The sequence below is a fragment of the Eurytemora carolleeae genome, unplaced genomic scaffold (genome assembly GCF_000591075.1).
Source record: "Eurytemora carolleeae unplaced genomic scaffold, Eaff_2.0 scaffold895, whole genome shotgun sequence".
Taxonomy (NCBI): domain Eukaryota; kingdom Metazoa; phylum Arthropoda; class Copepoda; order Calanoida; family Temoridae; genus Eurytemora; species Eurytemora carolleeae.
This window is the reverse complement of record NW_019396841.1, coordinates 87772-110558: the sequence shown is the minus strand read 5'-3', so window position 1 is coordinate 110558 and position 22787 is coordinate 87772. Positions and strand designations below refer to the sequence as shown.

Below are 22787 nucleotides of genomic sequence, written 5' to 3'. Positions count from 1 at the left end.
TTATTTTGAGGATGAAAAAAAAAATAACAAGAAGTTATGAATAGCATAACAGAGTTTGACAAGGGAGGGGGTCCAGACTGCAGAGTTGCCATGAGCGCAGCAAAATGACCTCCGAAGCCTCCAGATTTGCAGAATGACCTTCTAGCCAATAATAACTTTAATTAAGATAAAAACTTCTTTTTTGTTTTTCTAAATTTCACAAATTCTTAAACTTGCGCATAACTATTGCAGCTATGTATAGTTTATATTCGTACATGATAAAAAATGACCTCCGGAGCCTCTTGATGCGCAGAATGCCCTCCAAGCTCCGCTAAAACTTCTCCGCGCCTCTCGCTACGGTGCATACGCCATTCTGTCTCCATGCTACGCATTTTGGTCTCCAATACAATACATTTGGCTTTAAAAACCACAAAATACTCTTAACGTGATGAAATAATGTTTAATGATGCATTAACATTTTGTTTTAAAAAATCTATTTTAACTAGGATTAAGACTTCTATTTTTGTTTTCTTAATTTCACAAATTCCTTCACTTGTGAATAACTTTTACAGTTTGTTATAAAGACAGAGAAATTTCATTTTTTTTTACATGTGTATCTTGTATGTATCAAACTATATTAGCACCAATTTACAAAACAATATAGCTTTTGTGAAATACTTGAACATTGCTTTTATTGCTTTTCACAAGAAAGCAAGTTAAGATCAATTGAATGGATTGATATTTGAACTTTGTAGATTAAAAGATTCTTTAGACTAAATGTGGATTCTACTATGAAGAGATATATTTTGACTTTTGGTTGGTTAAAACATAAAAGGTAAATAAAAAATAAATACAGCAAGCGGAGATAAAAATGTAGAGGCTTGGAGACGGTTTTGCGAGACTAGGAGGTAATTTTGTGTATCAGGAGGCTCCATAGTTCATTTCGCGGGGCTCATGGCAGCTCTGCTTATGCGCACTGCTCCATGGGGATCCATGATTTATAGAATTATACACACCCCTATAATAGTTTGAGTAAAAGTTTAAAATGATATGGAATTATTTAAATATTTCACAGGTGTTGTTGAAATCCGATTATACATAACAGAGAACAGAAAGATTTTTAATAATTTTTAGTGTGTTCATCCGACTAAAGTCTTTGATCCTACCTACAAAAGTCTTCAGAACAGTGACCCTTACGGTATTATCAACTAAACATACTGGCAAGATCTGCAGTTCCTGCGTTTGTCTAATTAACAAAATAGAATTTACATCCGACCTACACCTGGCATAGGTCATAAGTATCGTAAGACCGAAATGCCATAGGATCGAAGCAACATTACCGAATTCTTGCAGCACGTTCTTTACTCCTAGTAAGGGCTAGTCACGTTCTTTACTCCTAGTAAGGGCTAGTCACGTTCTTTACTCCTAGTAAGGGTTAGTCACGTTCTTTACTCCTAGTAAGGGCTAGTCACGTTCTATACTCCTAGTAAGGGCTAGTCACGTTCTATACTCCTTGTAAGGGCTAGTCACGTTCTTTACTCCAAGTAAGGGCTAGTCACGTTCTTTACTCCTAGTAAGGGCTAGTCACGTTCTTTACTCCTAGTAAGGGCTAGTCACGTTCTATACTCTTAGTAAGGGCTAGTCACGTTCTATACTCCTAGTAAGGGCTAGTCACGTTCTATACTCCTAGTAAGGGCTAGTCACGTTCTATACTCCTAGTAAGGGCTAGTCACGTTCAATACTCTTAGTAAGGGCTAGTCACGTTCTATACTCCAAGTAAGGGCTAGTCACTTTCTATACTCCTAGTAAGGGCTAGTCACGTTCTATACTCTTAGTAAGGGCTAGTCACGTTCTATACTCCTAGTAAGGGGTAGTCACCATCTATACTCCTAGTAAGGACTAGTCACGTTCTATACTCTTAGTAAGGGCTAGTCACGTTCTATACTCCTAGTGAGGGCTAGTCACTTTCTATACTCCTAGTAATGGCTAGTCACGTTCTATACTCTTAGTAAGGGCTAGTCACGTTCCAACTTTTCTTTGCCGTTTCATTAACGGTTGGTTCCAGCTGTAGATAAAAATTTCAGGGAGACGTTAGTTTCAATGGTGAGAATAGAATATTTATTTCGTTAACGGTATTTTCCGATTTTCTAAAGTTACCGTTAGTTAAGTCTCGATTTATTTAACAACAGTTTTTCAATATACGTTAAGAAACTACGCAAAGTGCAAAATAAGTTTCTTTAACGGCTTGTCGAATCGTTAATGGTTGTTTGTAGTATTAACGGCGTTAACGGTTTGCCGAAACTAAAAAATTCAAAGGTTGTCCAATTCATTAAATGGAATTGTTTGTAAACTTTTTATGAAAAACAAAATCCTTGAATTATTTGAGAGTTAATCACACCACCAGCCGTTTGTTTCTGAAGCATGCATAAACAGCGAAACTTGCAAGTAATAAAAAATTAACTTGGTTTGTTTTCCAACCTTCAATAAGGTTGAACAAAAATTTGAAGTTTATTAATTCCAAAATTGTTTTTATCTACTAAACATTGGCTTTCCTTATATTAAGTCGAATTCTGACCCCGATAAAAAATACTCATTTATAAAAGTTCTAAAAATTCATAATTTTGTTGTTAGTTCAAGCAGTAATAATTTTAACCGTTTCGTTTTCGTTTTCAATTGTTATTTTTTTCTTTCAAAAACGGATAATCCTTTTCATTACCGAATAAAAAATCAACGGTTTTTGCCGTTCATTAACGAACTCGTCAGTTAATGTTTGAAAACCTCCGGTACGTTACATGAACTTTAATTAGGTTAAGGCTAATTCAATACTTCTCTTTGTCCTTCGATTAAGTAAATGCTTGATTCAAGACTGCTTAACAAACTGTGTGGAATGTGACCTTAATTGTCTCGCCGAGTTCAACCACATTGGTCAATACAGGAAAATATATAACCTTGCTTGTTTAAACACATCTAACCAAGTTAACAGGATTAAGTACATTAAGATCTTAAATAGTGCTCGACTTTTAGCCATTTATTTTCAAATTGAAAAAATAACGACATCTTTTTTAATAACAGTACGATGTATTGTGTATATATAAATGTTTGATACACCATGTATTTTGTATGTATAACGTGGATTTAACGGCTCTGTCAATATTCCAGATGGCTGTGACTTTCGATAGCCTTTTTTCTCAAATACTGTTTTGTCGGCATATGCATTTTGAATGAAAAAGTATAGAATAGCCAATCCGTAAGTTAAAAGATGGTTGAATTATAGACCAAAGCAAGTTTGATTTTAAATAGAAGCCGAATGCTTCTCACTCTGGTTAGTCAGGGGTGATATGGTCTTAGTAATATAGCGCATCCTCTTGGTTTAAGCTTTACATTCTAAAAAATGAACGGCCACAGAATTTCTTTTGGAAAGTCTATGTCTATGGAGGGAGGGGGTGCAGAGCCACATTGAGCACCGCGATAAGATCTCGAGCCTCCTGATATACAGAATCACCTCCAAGCCCCCTTTAATGGTTCTACAGTCAGTGACAAAAACCTCAACAAGTCACAAACGTTAGTTTCCAGAATTCTAACTCTTAGTTTAAAAAAATCACTAACGCTATTAACTAGAGAAGCCATCTTATAGTTTCTCGAGAAAAAAATGAATGAAAAAAATTTCCAATTTAAACATAGTGAATATTGGTTTTCCTTGAGCATGTTGTATATTTTCTAAATCAATATCAAAATTATTTATTAATAATTTCATATTACGAACAATTGGATAGTTTTATAAAATTTTGTAGGGGCGGACTGGTCGCCTTTTCAGAGTATGGTGAATATAGTGCGTACTTATTTTAATTATGAAACTTTTCATAATACAAGAATCCTAATAAACATGAAGTTTAAGCGACGAATTCGAAATCGTCTTCGTCTAGAATTAGCGTTGTATCAACTTTTTTCAATGGTTGCAGTGCATGAATAAACGTAACATTTCTGAAAATGAACAGCAAAGATAACAACATACTTTGTTTGTATTTAGGAATTTCTCTTTTTACCAAGTCAACAGTAAACATTAATGCAGTGAAAACATGAACAAACAAATTCTTGACTCTAGCAGACATTTAAGATTTTTTCCTTTCTCCATCTTACATCCAAATATCATTTAGTTTACTAAGGCGACATCAAATCATCACTTAATTCTCAAGTTTATTCAATCACCCTGTTTAAAATACAACCTCCTGCTCCTGCCAAACCGATTAAGCTGAGAAATTGCAACTCAATCACCAAGTAAAATAATAATTTAGAATATGACGACGAGGCCTCTCCATTATCTTCATTAATCTCAAAAATCCACTGATCTTATAAAAACATACATAAAAATAAACAAGAAATATTAACAAACAATAAAAAAACTTGTATGTCTAATCAAATCTAATTCAGAAAGAATAATCGTGTGTTTAAATATTGAGAAATACAGGTGAACCCACGAAGGATAATACTATAAAGACGATCTAGAACTCTTTGAACGATCAGATGACTAAACTCGAACCGTTAAGCAGTTTCATGAACTGAATCAAATCCGCGATAATCTCTTCATGTCCGATCTTTGTGGGCATCCCTGTATACTGTACGTACAACAATAAATTTCATATCTTTCTCCTTCCATCAGTTAACTTGGACGGAGAAAAACAACTATTTTTAAAAGATTTATAATCCAGCTTTCTTCCTTTCCTCCTCCTCCCTCTCCTTCAAGATATCTCTCCAGTTTTTATCCCCATACGCAGCAACCTTAACAAAGATGGTGTCTTTAACAATTTGTAGCATTTTCTGTTGTAATGCTTATCACGATCTTTATTATCTATGTTATCAATATATGTCTTATCTATTTCAATGTTGCTCTGACTCTGAATTTAGTACTACATCAACCTTCGTATTACACGGACGAATATAGAGCCTTGAGTTTTGGCTAGAGTTGAGAGCCTTGAGTTTTGGCTAGAGATAGAGTCAGTGAGACTATAATTAGACGTTGAGTAGCGTAATCTCAGGACCTAGATTTATTACAAATTCACACTTCGGTCTCTAAAACCCCCCCCCCCCCCCCATGTGTTACAACAATTGTTCAATTTGCCCCACTGAACCTTCTCTGAGCTATGATGGACTGAATCATGCTTGAATTAACTCATCTAAATAGAGCGGGGTTTGGAGACACAAGAACAGCAACTCAGAGAAACTGGGAAATTATAAATTTTGCGAGCCATATGATGAGTGAACTCCATTGGTCTGAAACTGGCAGTGAGAGAGAGAGAAAAAGAACGAATTAAGAGCGAAATTAAAAGTGTCCAAATTGGATATTCAGATTGAGAGATCGGAATTAAAGGTATCCAATTTTGAAGTTTTCAGCTTATGACAGCAAACCAGGTCAACCCAAACATCGTTTAGCTGGGAATGTGCAGCACGGGCAGCCGTAGTACATTTGAATATCCGATATGGGTCAAACTTTCCGGTCCCAGTTTGTATTGCACCGCACAGACATTGGGTTAATAAGGAAGACAATCAACAGGACTAACCGGTACAACAAGGTTGACGCGGTCAGAAAGCTTCATATAGATTGAATTTACATTTACTAAAGGGGAAGAGGTGCGTGGCAGATGGGCGGGATGTCTAATCCAATGCGCAGTTTTAACTTTGCGATGATAAATAAATTAACTGCTTATAAGATTTGGAAATCTTATTGTAATTTTAGCTTTAGCTTGAATTTATTACAGTCTATAATTACTAAAACTATTTTGAAATAAATCTCTAATTTATTGACAGCTAAGCCTTGCCCGGAAACTAAAGATTTGTTAAGGTTCAAACCGCTAAATTTTGGCTTTAAGAGAACAATGAGTATTTTTTTTATTCGGGGGAGGGGATATTAAACAGCATAATTAACATTAATAACAAAAATACAAGGTCAACTATTATTTAATAAAAATCAAGTCTGAGCCCCCCTATTTTAGATATTTTTTTCTCCCCAGTCTTTTAAAAACTTTGGTCACAAAGAGATAATCGTAGTAAAAAATTAGTACATGAAATCTCGAAACTGATTGACCCCCCCCCCCCCTCATTAGACATGATTGGTAAATCAAAATTAATGTTATCATGTGATATTATACTACTGACCTTTGCTGCCACAGTTTTCACTCTTTTTTCTGCAGCTTCCTTGTTTTGCCGGGTTCTTTCCAATCTTTCTTTCTAATTAAACAAAATTTTAAAATCGTTTCTTTTGAAAATAAAAATGCCAAATTTGTTGTTGATCCGGATCATGGATCTGATCTGCGAAAAATCGATCCTACAAAGTTTTCTTTATAATGTTGTAACTTGATTGGATTCAATGTTGAGATATTAGGAACATTTCCCCCTCTATCTTTGGTATGTTGTCTTACAGTACTTAAAATTTGTGTAAGTATAAATATCTACTATATTTTCTCTGATGCCCTGAAAATGTGTGTGAATCCGAACCCATGGGAATAAATATGTATATCTATATTAATAAAAATATTGAGGCGTAAGATTCTAAACGCTACCATAGTTAAATATTTTTCATTTTAGACTTCAAATCAAATCAAATCAAAACAGTTATTAACAAAACAATAAGGCATTACATATATGTAATGCTTCAGCAGGAGAACTTTGATAGCTCGGAGCTGATTTCACAAAGCTTTCCTGTCTTCTTTGAGATAATAATTTTTACAAGAAAGTTAGAGATGACTAAAATATTTTTTTCTAACTAACCCTTGTGCAATCTCTCATAGCCCAATCCAGCTGATTACAAACTCCAAAGAATTGTCTGAACAAGGAATATTCCTCGTGGCATCTTTTCAAATCTCTGACAGACAAAAAATTATATTTTTATTAAAAAAACAAAATATTGCTTATATTCTTATTATTTCTCTGCTCCGAAAATGTCAAAACTTCTACCTATTGGTAGTCGAAACCTTGATATACAAGTTTCGTTTAAATCCTTCCTGATCAAAACTTCAAAAATCAAGAATTATTCCCCCGAAAAAGCTTTTTTTGCGTTCCTTATGATCACATTGCATTCTTCAGTGTGGAGATGTTCATCTAGGGGGACATGCATTTTCTCTGTAATTATATTGATATTATTATAATATTAATAATTATTGTTTTTATTAGACTTCATTTCAGCTTTTAAACCGGGGGCATAAGCGGATATTTTGAATATTCATGATTCTCATTTTTCAAATGAATTGGTAAAAAAATATTTCACAGAACGTTAAAATTACTTAAATTAACTTAAGCAAAAGTTCCTAATGATCATCTAAACATAAAAAATTTAGAATTTAAACAAATGAACAAAAAAAATATTATTCCAAAGATTAATATTACAAAAGCATATTTCACTAAAATGGATGTTTTTTAAATATTAACTCTCTCCCGCCATAAAATTGGAGGAACTATATTTTTTGAGATGATCTAGGCAATTCTATTGATTTATACAACGTTGATGTTATCATGAACATGATGTTGATAATGATAGAGCTGATCTAGGCAACGTAGTTGTACTGGTTGGAGCTATCCTTGTCCCTCTGCATGTAGTCTCGATCTATCAAGGATTCTATCCTTTTCTTCAAATCTATACAATTATTTATTAAAAACATAACTATAAGATCAATTGAAAATTTATATTCGTTCTATTTTTGCTTTTGAAAAAAAAATCTCGATTACTATTGAAGACGTAAGCTAATTTACGCTTTAGAAGCTGAAATTTTGAAAAAACCGTCATAAATCTCGAAAATCATCATTATTTTCGACCTAAATTCTTTCCACTGAAGAGAAGCATATTATTTAAATGATGTTGGCATTTTCAAGAATTTCAGCATATAAGTTTGTTTGCTGACTCTAAGAGAGTCTTTCGCGGATTTGTCCAACGGGAAGCGGATTTGTCCCGAAAGAGCCAACGGGAAATCCCAAAACATGTCAAGTTCTCCTACCTGTTGGTTTGACCGGGAACTCTAGCTGGTTAAATAACTCAGTGAGAAGAAGATTATGGTTCAAAGTTTTCCTCGTCTTCATAATGCGCACAATTGCCGCGTCAATCTGATATTGTCGATCCTGGTACACACTCTCCTCTGTAGCTTTCTGCTCGGCATTCGTTTCCTTCATCTGGACCTAGTTTATACAAAAGTATCAACCAACCAACCAACCAACCAATCAATCAATCAACCAGTGTCCAATTTGATCAATTCGCATTTCATAGCTGTGACACTACAAAGATAAAATTTGACATATTAAAAATCAAAGATTTAAAAGATAAGAAGAATAGAAAGTATAGTGTAAAGACGGACATTAACAGATCATTCATGAAATTTAAAGGATAAACATTTTATGATTAGAAATTTGAACATTGGACAGATGAACATATTTGTAACTACCTGATTAATTTTGATTTTGTAGAGAGCATTCGTGAACTCGTTGTTGAAGACAAACTTATCTCCGTCCAAAATATCCTTCCCCTTCGGAATCTTCGTCAACACACGGGCCTTGCCACACGCCAAAGACTTAACAAAGAAAATTGAGTCCAATAATCAAAAATTCTGTTTGAATGAGCACACAATGAATGAATAGATGAATGAATAAATGAATGAATGTATGTATGTATGCATGTATGTATGAATAGAACCTGCAGTGTTCTCCTGATCTCTCCATCTTCAATGTTTGTGCTCTCCTTCAATTCATCTAGTGTCAGTTCATCGCAGTCGTTAAACATCAACAAACACAGAGCTGAATAAAAGATCAAGATTAAGATTAAGATCAAGATTAAGATCAAGATTACGATCAAGATTAAGATCAAGATTAGGATCAAGATTAAGATCAAGATTACGATCAAGATTACGATCAAGATTACGATCAAGATTACGATCAAGATTACGATCAAGATTACGATCAAGATCAAGATCAAGATCAAGATCAAGATCAAGATCAAGATCAAGATCAAGATGAAGATCAAGATCAAGATCAAGATCAAGATCAAGATCAAGATCAAGATCAAGATCAAGATCAAGATCAAGATCAAGATCAAGATCTACGATCAAGATCAAGATCAAGATCAAGATCAAGATCAAGATCAAGATCAAGATCAAGATCAAGATCAAGATCAAGATCAAGATCAAGATCAAGATCAAGATCAAGATCAAGATCAAGATCAAGATCAAGATAAAGATCAAGACATCAACATAAAAGTAGTATCCATATCATATTATCATACTATCATACTATCAGCATCATGAACATTGAACATTGAACATTGAACATTGAACATGAACATGAACATGAACATGAACATGAACATGAACATGAACATGAACTCACCCTGGTAGACAGAGACTTGGAGCTCCTTGCCACCTGTTTTAAATTCGGCCTGGAATCAGCGACAAGTTATCAAAAAAATGTTAATTTAAAATTGCTCTTCCATGTCTTAAGCTGGAAACTTTTGAACGGACTGAATGAGCTAAGCTTGTCAAATTAATTTTTAATCCAAAAGACAGTTTGGAGAACCTCTGAAAATGAAAGGTTGGTATATTTTTAAGAATCAAATGCAAGATTAGAAAATCTGAACAAAAAATATTTGAAAATCCAAATTCTAGGGGTTCACTCAGATATACGGCTTTAGTCCATCTCAATCAAAAGTTCTCAACTCGGAGATTTTTCAACTTTTATGACAGAATTCTTTTGCCAACTTTCCTTGAGTATACAGTGCCCTAGACTAGCCTGCCACTGCAGCTTACGCCCAGCGTACTTACTCTAAAATAAACAAAGTTAAAAGTGAAGCTATTGTTTACACATGTTTTTAGTTGAGATTTGAAACAAAAAACTAAGTCCTGAAAAAAAATACAATTCAATTTCCTGCGATTATCATAAGATAATTGAACGTTGTCCAGGTTTATATTGTTACTGATAGTTATTCCCGCCGTTTACACGCTCTTGGTACTAAATTATGATTTAAGCTGAAGTCTATAACTTTTTTAGCCTTTGCCACCCCCATGGGTTCCCTTAAACAATGTCAGCTAATTTGGTCTAGCTGTTCGGCCAGCTATAGCGAACATATAAATGAACATAAAGCTTTGTTATCACTAGTCAAGAATATCAGGAAAGAGATCTGAAAGCCCCCCCCCCATGAGAGAACCCAGACCGCCATCGGGTAGTTAAGGGAAGATAAAGAATTACCTTGTAAAATGTGTTGAATATCTCCTGATATTTGGCTAGATGTGGAGGGATGTGTATCTATTATACAAACGTACAAATTATTAAAATGGAGAAGAAAAATCTTTAAAAAATTTTCTTTCAAAACAAAATATTTAAATTATAATCCCTCGTTACAATTAAGAGGTTTAAACAAAACTTCATATTTAATGCCTTTCCTAATTTTTTTTTTCAAACACAGATTTTAAAATAAAAGGGATAAGAAATTTGAAGGGGTTTCGTTGCATGACAAAGCCTGTCATTCTAATTCCTCCAAAACTTATTTTTTAAAATACAAACGGATATTAAAATTTTAATAAAATTTTTTTTTGTTTGTTTTTGTTCCTGAAGGACGGGATAGGTTGGCCAGAATGCCATGCTTAGAACATTTACAGTCAGGTCCACCTTGTCACCTTCAGTCTAGACATAATAATTGCAGCATTAATCTTCAAAAAATAATATTTGCATCATCTCACTTCAAAATAAATGGATTGCATTATCCCTTTCAAAATATATTTTTTGCATCATCCCACTTCCAAATGTATAATTTAATTGCAACGTCTTACTTCAAACTGCAATAGTACAACTATCAAAATCAAATCAAAGCATTATTTCTCAATGATATATATATGAATTGTCATGGAGTGAGTCATCATCTTCTTTCACAACATGGTCCTCCAATGTTTGCTAAACCTCATAGAACTCAATCCAGAGAAATTTGCTTCCAGTAAGGCTGAGCTTGGTGCCATGGAGAAAGCAGGAATTTTATAGAGGTCAAATTCTCCATGGTCCTCTCTGTTACACATGGATAAGAAGAAATATGGAGGCTGGAAGCCTTGCTGAGACTTTTGGAGGCTGAACACCGTTACAATTCCAGATCCATATCCAATATTTATTAACCTAACATTGCTGATTTTACCTCAAGAGTTCACGGTTCTACAGAAGGGATACTACCAGGTTCCTATGGTTTCATCGATTCCTGAAAGTTTCTCTCCGTGCTAGAGTTGCAGATGAAAACTGGGTTTCCTTGCTCCTCTCTATCGTGGTCCATACCTGGTAGTGAAATGGCATAACAAGTTCTTAAGCCTTCAGATTGTACTTCGAGTTGACTCTGTTTTCGTGGATTGTCTCAAACCTGTGATATCCAATTCTCCGGTCACTGCTGCTACATCTCTGCTTAGAGTAAGTCCGCCTGTCCCTCCCCCCCCCCCCACAGCAAGAAACCACCAGAAACTTCCTCAGCCGTGAAGTTTCCCTCTCTACCGAAAAAGAAGTCTGCCGAGGTTCCTAACGCAAAATTTACATGTCTGGCTTTAATAAAGACCAAGCCGAGAAAGGACAAAACCGACTGGGTCATTTTTTCCTAAATACAAATCTAAGATAAACCGGAGTCTTTACTTGGTCGGTCTTCATTCGGGCGTTAATAAAGCTAATTAGGGGTTTACTCAGGTTTAGCTTTACAGCCCTGAGCTCTGTTGTATTTTCCTTGGTAGAACGTACCCTGTTATGATTGAGGAACTGTTTGAATGCATTATTGATATCTCTAGAGAGTTCCATGTCCTTAAACATTCCCTCCAGCTTACTGGTAAATCCAGCCCCACATTCAGCCTGAACATTCAAAGATCAATATTGAGGTCAAATTTGAAGTAAAACTTGAGACCAAGGTCTCAAGACAGGTCAATTTTGAGTCGTTACAGTCAAATATCAAGTTACGATTAAGCTCAAAGTCAAACCAGTTAAAGTCAAAGTGAAGATGAATATCAATGTCACAACAGGAAAAGGACAAGGTCAAGGTCAATGCAAATGTTAAGTCAAGGTCAAGGTCAAGGTCAAAAACAAGGACAAGGTCAAGGACAATGTCAAGGCCACAATCAAGGATAATGTCTAGGCCAAAGTCAAGGTCAAGTCAAAGTTCAAGGACAAGAAAGGTTAAAAGGACAAGGTCGAGGACAATCTCAGACTCAAAGTAAGGTTGTAATCCATGGTCGAGGTGAATGTAAAATATCAAGAGTCATTGATCAGAATACCTTGAGTTTACTCAGCATACTCTTCTCACTGTCTACTGATGCTGATTTCCCAACAAGAAGTCGTTTAGCTAAATCCTTCTTATAGAATGCTTCAAACACGTCTTTACCATGGATAAACCTGGAAACATATGTTGATTCATTTACTCATTAATCCTATGGTCATTTTTCAGATTTTTTAGAATATTTAAATAACATCAAATACACTTAGGTATTGTAATAAAGTCGTCTTTATATTCCATTGTTTTCTGCTTAACATTTTTTTAAATTACATTTTTGTTAACAAAAGACAATCCGTTATTCTATTAAAAATGGGTGACACTCAATTTATACTTTTTGTATTTTTCTTCAAAAAAAACTTAAGTTCGAAAGACCGGCCCTTTTAATTATTTCCTATTGACGACTAACTCCTACCTGAAGAGAACCATGATCCTATCCAGCAACCTTTCCATCTCCTCCTCAGCGTTCTCCTTGTTCCCAGCCCGTAACTTAACAGACAAATCAACATTATTTTCAAAGTAATTATGCCATTTATATCATAAAGCTTTTCGCTCATATGGACAGGGTGTACCACATCATATTAGATCGTGTATAGCTCAATATTGTGATTTTAGGGACTAATCAGAAAATTCAAAAACAATGAATCATTTTAAATTTTTAAATAACGTAAAAGGTTTTTATAAAAGTTTTCTTGAAGAAAATACTTGGTTTTTCGAGGATTGTGTGCGTATTTTGGCGTAAAAGCTTCGAGATAATCTAATATGATATGGGACGCTCTGTACTGACTGGAAATTTTGGAGAGAACCCCTGGGGCCTGGGTACCCTGGGGTAACATAGGCTACATTTTGTTCCTTCAAAAATCAATTTATTTTCAAAAATTGGTTTTTTTAATTTAAAGGGAATGCTGGGCACTTCAGCTAGTGATGAATATGGCGGTTACAAGTAAATCCCTTTAACCCTTTTTTTAAAATCTAAGGCGATTTCATTGGGAATAGGACAAATCTAAGCTAATTTCCTGATCGTTTCTGAGATTTGAAAATATGCATGTTGTTTATAAGAACCTGCAATGTCTATATGAAAAAATGCAGAATGGCCATTAACTTCATTTTATTTCAACCCCCTTTATAAACCATACACCCAACTTATGATGAGGAGAGTTGGCCGGGGGGGGGGGGATTTTTGAAAAATATTATCCCCTGTTCTCTTACCTTGGAATCTACAAACTTTGCAATCATCTCTGCGGGTTTGTTCTGTCTCTGGTTGATAAACGATTCAAATGAATCCTAAAAAAGTTACCTACAGGGGAAATTTTAGGATCCTATCGGGACAGTGCATAAAAACTAAACGACTGAAAGGGAGATACAGGATAAACCCGAATCAAATATTTTACCGATCGATAATTCTTTTTCTATTCGATGTTTGAAAACAAATACTTTTATTCACTGGCTAGTTCAATTTTCTGAACGGGAAGTATTAATTTAAATTTTTCTGAATGGTTTTATTTTACTAAACAAATTCTACCTTGAGCGAAGTGACGAACTTGTCGTTCTTCCTGAAACACTTCTCAACGATGAGATCCAGCTTCTCCTTGAAGTCTAGTAGCTCCTAGTTAACAATATTCATGGAGAAAAAGTCAATGAGATTCAGACAACTAAGATATGCAATGAATTTTAAGACCGGGCTTATTTTAAGTCTCACAACGCCCACAACTCATTTTTTTAGTAGCCCTAGACATCCACATTTAAAACTGCGACGTTTCCAGCTTCAGTTTTAAAGGAATACTTTGCAAACATCTGACTGGGAGCTGACTGGAAGGCTAAGTGTTTCTGTATCTATGGTATGAGTACTTTGCTCTCTGGCAGTCTCTCAGAGTAGTTACTTTATCTAAGTAAACAAGATCTCAACAACAACGACTTGGTTGTCTACTCCCCCTCATTACCCTCCGACGAAAGGACCCCGAACAGGATTTGCTACATCCTGATACTGTATCCCTGATCTAAAGCTCCTCCCCTAGATCAAATACAGTTCTCATACCTGATACTGTATCCCTGATCTAAAGCTCCTCCCCTAGATCAAATACAGTTCTCATACCTGAGACTGCGGTGCATTCTAAAAGGACTAAAGGCTACAGACCTCCGGACAAATCAACATTGTAAGTCAACTTTTTAATTTATATAAATTTAAATGTTTTTAACCTGGAGAAAAGTTATCATTTAAGGCTAGTAATTTTATTGTTGTATTCAATTAAAATAACCATGAACTGATTTATTGTGTTTCCAGTTCACGGTTTGAGTGCTGTATAAACTGTCTACCTGAAATATATATAAGATAGTGCTAATTAAGGTGAGCCCACAAGTGTTTATGCTTGCTCTTATGTTTGTAGCAAACTTGCCTGGACTCCAATGGGTAAAATGAGCACAAAATTCTGGGGGGGGGGTACCCTCCTATATACGCCACTGTTGCACACACTATGTATATTCCTTATTTTGGCCGTTTCTATGCAGGTAGTTGTTCTGTGCTTAACAATTTTTTTAAGTTCCATGGGCATCGTTGGGCACTATGCTGAATATTATTCTCACCTGAACCATAGTTTTGTCTTTCTCCGGATTTATCACAATAATTTTCCCTCGTTTCTTTACATATTCAGCCATCTTAGAACACAGGTCGGCTTTACCGGTAGACACTCTACAATATTGATTCATTAGAATTCAGATCCGCGAAATAGATCCAAATGAAACCCGACCCTTTTACCGTACTTTGGTAAAGCTAATGCTTTCCTAAGCTGATAACTTTAGAATGGGATATACTTAATACCAATCGCTTAATATGAGCATGCAATGTACACACTTTTGATTTTTTTCTAAATCCTCTCTTTTGGATACCACTACTGTATAAACGTAAAAGTTGCGTTTGATAACAATTACAAATACGATGCAGTCGATGTTTTATCAATTGGACTAATATCCGGTTGAACTTAAGTCAGCTATTCACAAGCTGGCTTTAAGAGCATTTAAACAAAAATAAATTTAATCATGGTAATATGAACTTATAAAAAAAACATAATTTATCACATTTGAGGACTTTAGTCAGTTTAAACGTTAATCTTAATACACATTAATCCAAACATTCGTTCAATCGATCATTAGTTCAATTGATATAACACCTCAACACCAAAATGGCAAAAATTAAAAACTGGTTTTTCTAAAGAGCGCATCCATAATCTCAAGATATTAATATAAAGACTAAATTAGTCTTAAGATTAGCAAAAACAGAGGATCAAGCATTTATCTAGATATCCACCATTCTAAAGTTTTAAGCTCTGGATTATTTTTTACAATCCGTTTTTCTATTAAGTATTTGATTGACCATTGATTTCTAGAAAATTAGAAAGTTTAAGCATTCATCCTTGTTTGCCTCTATGTGAGTTGAATGAATATGAACAAAAACTGGACCTATTTACCTGGCAAGAAGAGTAAACAAAATAAGTAGTACATAAAACTAATATTTGTGTAGTTCTAAGAAGAGTGAACATGAGAGAGAGAGATCGTCCAATCTATATGTGAGTTCAATTTGTACTTAAAACTGATATCTTAGTACCTGCAAAGAAGAGTGTACATTAGAGAGAGATCTTCCAATCGATTTTCTTCCAATAGTATATCCAACCCCTATTTACCAACAGACAATAAAAAAGTTATCCAGACAAAAATATATTTTAAACAAATATTTTGGTGACTTAAAAACATTTAATCAATTATTTCTTATCTATATAATAAAGCTCTCCGCTCAAATATATAATATTTAGGTGGCATTTCTATAACATTAGCCGTATAGACGCAGGAGGTCTTTTTCTATCTAATCTTTGAAGAATTTTGAGATTTGATGGGCAGCGCCGAGCACGTCAGCTAAATATTATTATAATATAATTATTTTTTTTATCTGTTTCCTTGGTTAGAATAGTGTTGAGATGCTCTGAGAGCAACTGCTTCTCTACACAATGAATAAGCTGCCACTTGGAGCTGCTGTCCAGGTAGTGGAGCAGTCGCTCATTCTCCTCCTATACATCAATTATGAACATGAGTGAATATATTTCCTTGAATACTCATTCCCCTTCTATTGAAAATCATTTCCCCCCCAGAAATTATGTATTTTTCCCCGAATTGGGGAAATTAAATATATTTCAGGAGAAACATCTAAATTAGAATAAAAAGAAAAAAGATCATTACAAAAACTACAATCCCCCCCCCCTTCTTAAGAATTCTTCCATTACTCTTACCCTTAGTCGTTTCTCTGCGTGATGAAGATATATCGGAACATCCAGTTCGTTCACCAATTGCTTACCCTCAGCTGCGTACAGACTCTCTGTTGCGGACATGAATTTAATCTCGAACGCATCCTGACATATTCATGAGAAAATTATTAGTCAATCTTTTCTAGGACAAAATTGTTTCAATTTAAGATTTGCCCAACCAATTTGTTAACCTAAAAATAAGTTTTTTAATCTCTAAAATGGGATCCTCCCCCCCTTGGGCCCGGTTGCATGTGCACAGTGCACATTTTTTACATTTTTCCAACCGTGCACACTGCACATTGCAAATCTATTGAAGCTTCTTTTTATTTTCTTATCAGTATCAATTAATTTTTTCATCTTACTTAAAAGTGTTAATAATGAAAATCTCATGGAACAGAAAATTTTATACCAAGCAATTGTAGCGACAAAATAAGGACCAAAATAAACAAACTGAATGTATATTGAATTTTTAGATACAACATGAGTTTTAAAAGGTACTAAATATATTTGGTTTGGTTAGCTGAGCTTCCGGGCTGAAATGATGTTTTCATAAAATAACTATTCGTTAATCAAAATTTTTGCGAAAAAAGGAATTTAAATATATTTATTTTACTAACCTTGTAGATCTGTAGATCAACCAACATTCTTAGTAGACTTTTTATCAACGATCTATCGATCATATCTCCATGCCTCTCCTAAAAAATAGTGAATCAGAGATAAAAGCCTCAAAACTAACTAAATGAATTTTTTTAAAACTTTTCTCAAAATCGATTTAAGATGATTAATTCCAATATATAAAGGAAGCCAAATTCATTGATTTTTAACTACAGACGAATAACTGTCGAGCCACATAAAGCTAATGCTGTAAATTATGCTTTGACAGTGTCTTTCTCGTTCATCAAGAAAAAAAAAATTGCAAGAATTTTGTTGCTAAAATCAACGAATTTCAAAAACTGCAAAAAAAAATAACCAGCCCTAACCATTCCAAGTTACCACAAAAAACGGGCCCAGATGGTTCAGTCGTTTTTACGTTTGTTGGATACCAACAACAAAATGGACACGCCATACCTGGATAAAAATATCCCACCTGCACATAATAATCTGATGACAATGACTGGACCAGGCCTCATTCATCTTCTTCATGAAGATAAGTTTATCCTGGAATTCTCCAAGGAACTGTCCCACGGTCTCCGCCACATGCTCTTCTATCAGACCCTTGAGCTGACTGTACACCTACATTGAGACCCGTAAAACTGTGCAATAGGTAGATGAATTTGTTACCAGTAGCTGGAAAATAAACTTTTAACGAAAAATGGAAAATAAAATTGTTAAAACTTTTCAAAAAAAAAATTATCAACTGTTTAAAATAACAAAAAAATCTAATATCGTTCAATTTTAAAGACATATTTAAACTGCTAAGGGGTAGGCGTTTTGTTAGATTTGAGTGAGGAGACTACTATAGAAAAATTAAATGAACAAAAAGTCAAAATAACCGCTTTTTTATGCGTGTAAGTCTATTTTTCTTTTCTTCATAGAACCAAATATTTTCTCCATAAGTTAAAATATCATAAAATCCTATTTAATTGATATCTTAAGGATTTGAGAAAAAAAATGAAGGGGAGAGGAGGGAGGGGGGTGTAGCTGAAATAAATTATAATTTTTACCTTCTCAGCCATTCCGTGGCTGCAAAGATTTTCCACAAACTGGTATAGTTCCTCCAAACTTGTATCTAGAAACAAACTGGTATAATTCCTCCAAACTTGTATCTAGAGACAAACTGGTATAGTTCCTACAAACTTGTATCTAGAAACAAACTGGTATAATTCCTCCAAACGTATCTAGAAACAAACTGGTATAGTTCTTCCAAACTTGTATCTAGAAACAAACTGGTACAATTCCTCCAAACTTGTATCTAGAAACAAACTGGTATAGTTCCTCCAAACTTGTATCTAGAAACAAACTGGTATAGTTCCTCCAAACTTGTATCTAGAAACAAACTGGTATAATTCCTCCAAACTTGTATCTAGAAAGAAATTCATTTCTGAACATTCAAATAAAAATAAGGGAACAAGAGGACGTCCAAAAGCCACGTGAAGTTATATTTGGCAGTATAAAACTAGCTTCTCATTATTAAGGTTGATCAATATTAGAATTCTTCTTTCCTCAAAAATACAATGTCATTTTATTTCACGAATTTTGTAATACGTACTTTTCTTATTTTAATTGACCAACAATTGTTTACAGGACATTGAAATGTGTTTAATATATGAGACGACTCACATCAAAGTAATTAACTAAATTAAATGTAATTTTATGATGTTTATGTGAGAAGGTATGTACTATATCTTTCAGTTTGATATTGATAAAGCTGTAACTCAGAGAAGAAAAATGCACTTAAATCTAATTCGTTAAATTGAATATGTGCAATGATTATAATTTATGTATTAAATACCAATAGGTTTAGCGGTCTGAATAGCGATAACAGCTTTCTTTAGTTTCTCCCAACTCCGTTCCTGAAAATAAGTTAATAAAAAAAAACTCCTAATTTTTCTTTCCAATTTTATAAGAATGTTTTCTGTTAAAACATTTTATTTTTGTTAATATTATGAATGAGATTTCATTTTTACAATTAAAAACGAATTCAACTTAAAATCTTTCAAAAGTTCCATTGTCATCCATTCCTCAAATTTCATTAATTTTCCCAGAAGTTAAGGTTAGACAGAAAACTAAGAAAATTTTATAAGAAACGAAATTGTTAAAGATGCGAAATATATTTATTTCCCCAGATAACTCACATCCTCACTTATTTTCTAAAATCATAACAAATTTTAATTAAATAATTTTTAATTGCAGAAAAAAAATTACAACGGTGTCTTTCCTTAAAATTTAAGAATTATGAACACATTAAAGAGAATCTCTGAAAAGTGATTTGTAATAGTCCAGTCCTTCTTGGGATTCATTTAATTTTGATGTAGATCCTGGATCCGCACTGGAATAAAATGGATCCGGATGTTAGGATCCAAATCCGGTTCAAAGGTCTTATGAACATTTCTGATTCACTGATATGTTTAACAAAAAAACAATTTTCAAATTATTTGTCTTTATTTTTATTCTAAAACTTGATTCAGAGTTAGGAGAATTGTTGATAATTTATATTTTTTTCATCAGTTCAGATTTGGATTTTTGAGATGTTTGTTTTCAGTTTTTGGTTGATATTTTGCACCTTGGATCCGGATCCGTGGATCCGCATAAAGTGGATTCGGATCCGGGTCCAGGAAGGCAAAATGTTGCGGATCCAACGGTTCCGGATCCTAAGAGTACTCTGAATTCAAGCTAACCTGAAAATCTTTTGGGAGAATAGGTTTAAATTTCAGATTCTTGATCTCCAACTTTTTGGCTACAGTGTTCCTGAAATATTTTAATAATACTGAATAATTAAAAATAAAACTGCATCTGACACTAAGTAATTTTTCATCAGAACATTAATAAAGAAGAAAAAACATGCTTCAATCATGTACCAACGGCTATGGTCAACAGCTACTATGTCATAGCTAGCAACTGACTCAAAAAAATTCCAAAAAACTAAATAACTAAACTTTTATTGAATGATCAATCAAGGTTACAAGTATTTCGTAATTCAGTGTCACAAAAAGTTTTTTAGCGTAACATATATTTAACTATAATGAAATCCAGAATTAAAAAAGAATAAAAGAACATTAAAACACCGATGGTGCTCTATGCTGAAATAAATACATGCAGATCAGCATCAAAGCCATTTCAGTATTATAGCAAATAATTAGTCTCCCCGGGGGGGGGGGGGTTACCTTGATCCAACAAAACCATTAGAGACAGGATGGATCTGTGAGAAATTCTCTTTTCTATCCTCCATACCGTCTACACAATCAAAATCAATCAATCAATCAATCAATCAATCAATCAATCAATCAATCAATCAATCAATCAATTCAATAGATAAATCAATTTATCAATTAATTTATTATTCAATGTATCAAATCAATTTAAATCTATCAATCAATTCTGCAATTAATTTATCAATCAATCAATTTATCAATCAATCATTAAATCAACCAGTAAGCTTGTTAATCAATCAATCAGTTTTGTAATCAATTAATTAATAATCGTTTAATTTATCAATCAGTATATCGACCAATAAGTTTATTAATAAATAAGTTCATTAATCAATTTATCGATAAATAAGTTAATCTATCAATCAATCAATATTTCAAGAGTGCAAGAGTGCAAGAGTGCAAGAGTGCAAGAGTGCAAGAGTACAAGCGTACAAGAGTACAAGAGTACAAGAGTACAAGAGTACAAGAGTAAAAGAGTAAAAGAGTACAAGAGTACAAGAGTACAAGAGTACAAGAGTACAAGAGTACAAGAGTACAAGCGTACATGCAAGAGTGCAAGAGTACACAAGAGAGCAAGAGAACAAGAGAACTTGAAAACAAGAGTACAAGAGTACAAGAGAACACGAAAACAATAAAGCAAGATCAAACTAAAATTCAAAAAGTCTAGTTACCAGTTTTAGGTTTCTTTAGTACAACAAAATCTTCTTCTGCTAATTCCTGAAGTAAATTATTTAGCAGTTAAGTAAAATATTCCATTCTAGCCTGAACTAGCCGCGGCTCCAAATATAACCTAAAATGCGGCAATTTCATAGAGAACGATTTTTGGACCCCCCTCTAGCCTCTCCTATCAATTTTGTACATTTTGTACATCATGTGGCCGCAGCGCTGGCCCCCTAGCCTGTCCTAGCCGCAGCGCTCGGCCCAGAAATTGTCTTAATCTAACCTANCCAAAAGTTGTATCCTAGGACGGACCCTAAAATGCTGTGCACAAAAATGATAGGAGGGGTGGGGGTTGATAGTCAATAAAATTCTTTACTAGGAAATAACAAAAAACTATTCTTCATTTCACTTTGAAATCTGATTTGGAAAAGAAATCGCGTTTCATAAAAATATTTCCCTTGCAAATACCTATTTAACCCCCTTCCCCCACCATACGTTTAGTCAATGTGATTCTATTTAAATTAGTTAATATAAAATTTCACACTTTTAGACCCCTCCTTTCAATTTTGTACATGACCCAGATTTTAACTATTTCCAACAAAAAAATATTTATATTGCATTATTTCAGGGTTAGGCTAGGACAAATTTAGAGCCGAGTGCTCAGGCGAGGACAGACCTTCAATTTCAACAATAATCAACTAAAATTAATAAATATTTAGGGTTAGGTTAGGTTAAGACACGTTTTGGGCCAAGAGCTGCGGCTAGGACAGGATAGGAGGCCGAGTGTCACAGCTAGGACAGGCTGGGAGGCCGAGCGCTGAGGCCACGTGACCATCTTCTTCTTTGCGTTAAATATGAGATCCATGATAATTGATAGGAGAGGTGGGGGGTTCAAAAATNGGGGGGTTAAAGAATATCCCTGGTTTCTGCGTCTTGTTTAAACGTAACTGAGCGCAGCGGTTACCACCGGAGAAAGAGAGGGACAAAGCGTAGGTTTAGTGTGAAAACAGCTCTAACTTAGAAGTATTTTCAATAATAAATTATTACTCTATGCGCTCTTTTCTTGAAAAATGCAGCTTCTGAAGTGGGTAACATGTCCAGTCATTACTTCATAGCCTCAAAACTTAAAATCTGTAAAAAGTTAAATAATTTATTTCAACCGAGCCAGCCACCAAACAGCGAACTGATAAATAAAAAATAATTGCGTGAAAGCCTCTTCAATTGCAAAATGTATCAAAATATTATAACCAGTGTCAGTGCTTAGGATCCGGATCCGCTGGATCCGCATTAGTTTGGCTCTTTGGATCCGGATCCGCCAAAAAATGCGGATCCACGGATCCGGATCCAAGGACAATTTTATTTTTCAAAATGTGCAAAACAGCGTTATTTTTCCTTAAAAATATCTTATTTTGAATTGTTTAACAGATTTTAAAAATATTCTCAGGGTCTCAGGTTTCTATCTTGCTCAAATCTTAACTCAGACCTCCACCGTGTACCCCCCCCCTCTTTAATACCTAGAGAGGGGGGGGGGAGAAGTCTCCCTTTTCCCCATTGCAACTAAGCAAATTCAGTCTTAACAAATTAAGGTGTAAGGATGTGTAAGAGTGAGGGGGAAAAGGGAGGGGGCTCACATATGCTAAGGAACATCTTGTGTTCCCAGTATAAAGAGACTGTTCTCTGCCCTGAAGATATTCCAATCAGACCGAAGGGGTTGCCTGAAAGCAGAAATTCCAAACG

At 34.4% G+C, this 22787-nt stretch overlaps 1 protein-coding gene across 1 annotated transcript in view; it reads right to left on the bottom strand.

Annotated features, from left to right (window-relative positions):
* Positions 1–7319: 7319 nt before the first annotated feature.
* LOC111709277 (cullin-4B) overlaps positions 7320–22787 on the bottom strand; it is a 48692-nt gene continuing 33224 nt past the window's right edge. The window contains exons 2-26 of the mRNA XM_023482901.1: positions 22098–22181; positions 21062–21107; positions 20346–20415; positions 19860–19929; positions 18974–19034; positions 18186–18250; positions 17569–17754; positions 17139–17216; positions 16507–16626; positions 16177–16287; positions 15831–15898; positions 14813–14918; positions 13755–13838; positions 13442–13516; positions 12648–12721; positions 12237–12354; positions 11710–11817; positions 10555–10629; positions 10195–10251; positions 9712–9771; positions 9340–9388; positions 8651–8751; positions 8403–8528; positions 7962–8139; positions 7320–7603 (exon numbers count right to left, since the gene is read on the bottom strand). Coding sequence (XP_023338669.1) covers positions 7515–7603; positions 7962–8139; positions 8403–8528; positions 8651–8751; positions 9340–9388; positions 9712–9771; positions 10195–10251; positions 10555–10629; positions 11710–11817; positions 12237–12354; positions 12648–12721; positions 13442–13516; positions 13755–13838; positions 14813–14918; positions 15831–15898; positions 16177–16287; positions 16507–16626; positions 17139–17216; positions 17569–17754; positions 18186–18250; positions 18974–19034; positions 19860–19929; positions 20346–20415; positions 21062–21107; positions 22098–22145 — 2223 coding nt within the window. The 5' untranslated portion in view covers positions 22146–22181 and the 3' untranslated portion in view covers positions 7320–7514. The remainder of the gene's footprint in view (positions 7604–7961; positions 8140–8402; positions 8529–8650; positions 8752–9339; positions 9389–9711; positions 9772–10194; positions 10252–10554; positions 10630–11709; positions 11818–12236; positions 12355–12647; positions 12722–13441; positions 13517–13754; positions 13839–14812; positions 14919–15830; positions 15899–16176; positions 16288–16506; positions 16627–17138; positions 17217–17568; positions 17755–18185; positions 18251–18973; positions 19035–19859; positions 19930–20345; positions 20416–21061; positions 21108–22097; positions 22182–22787) is intronic.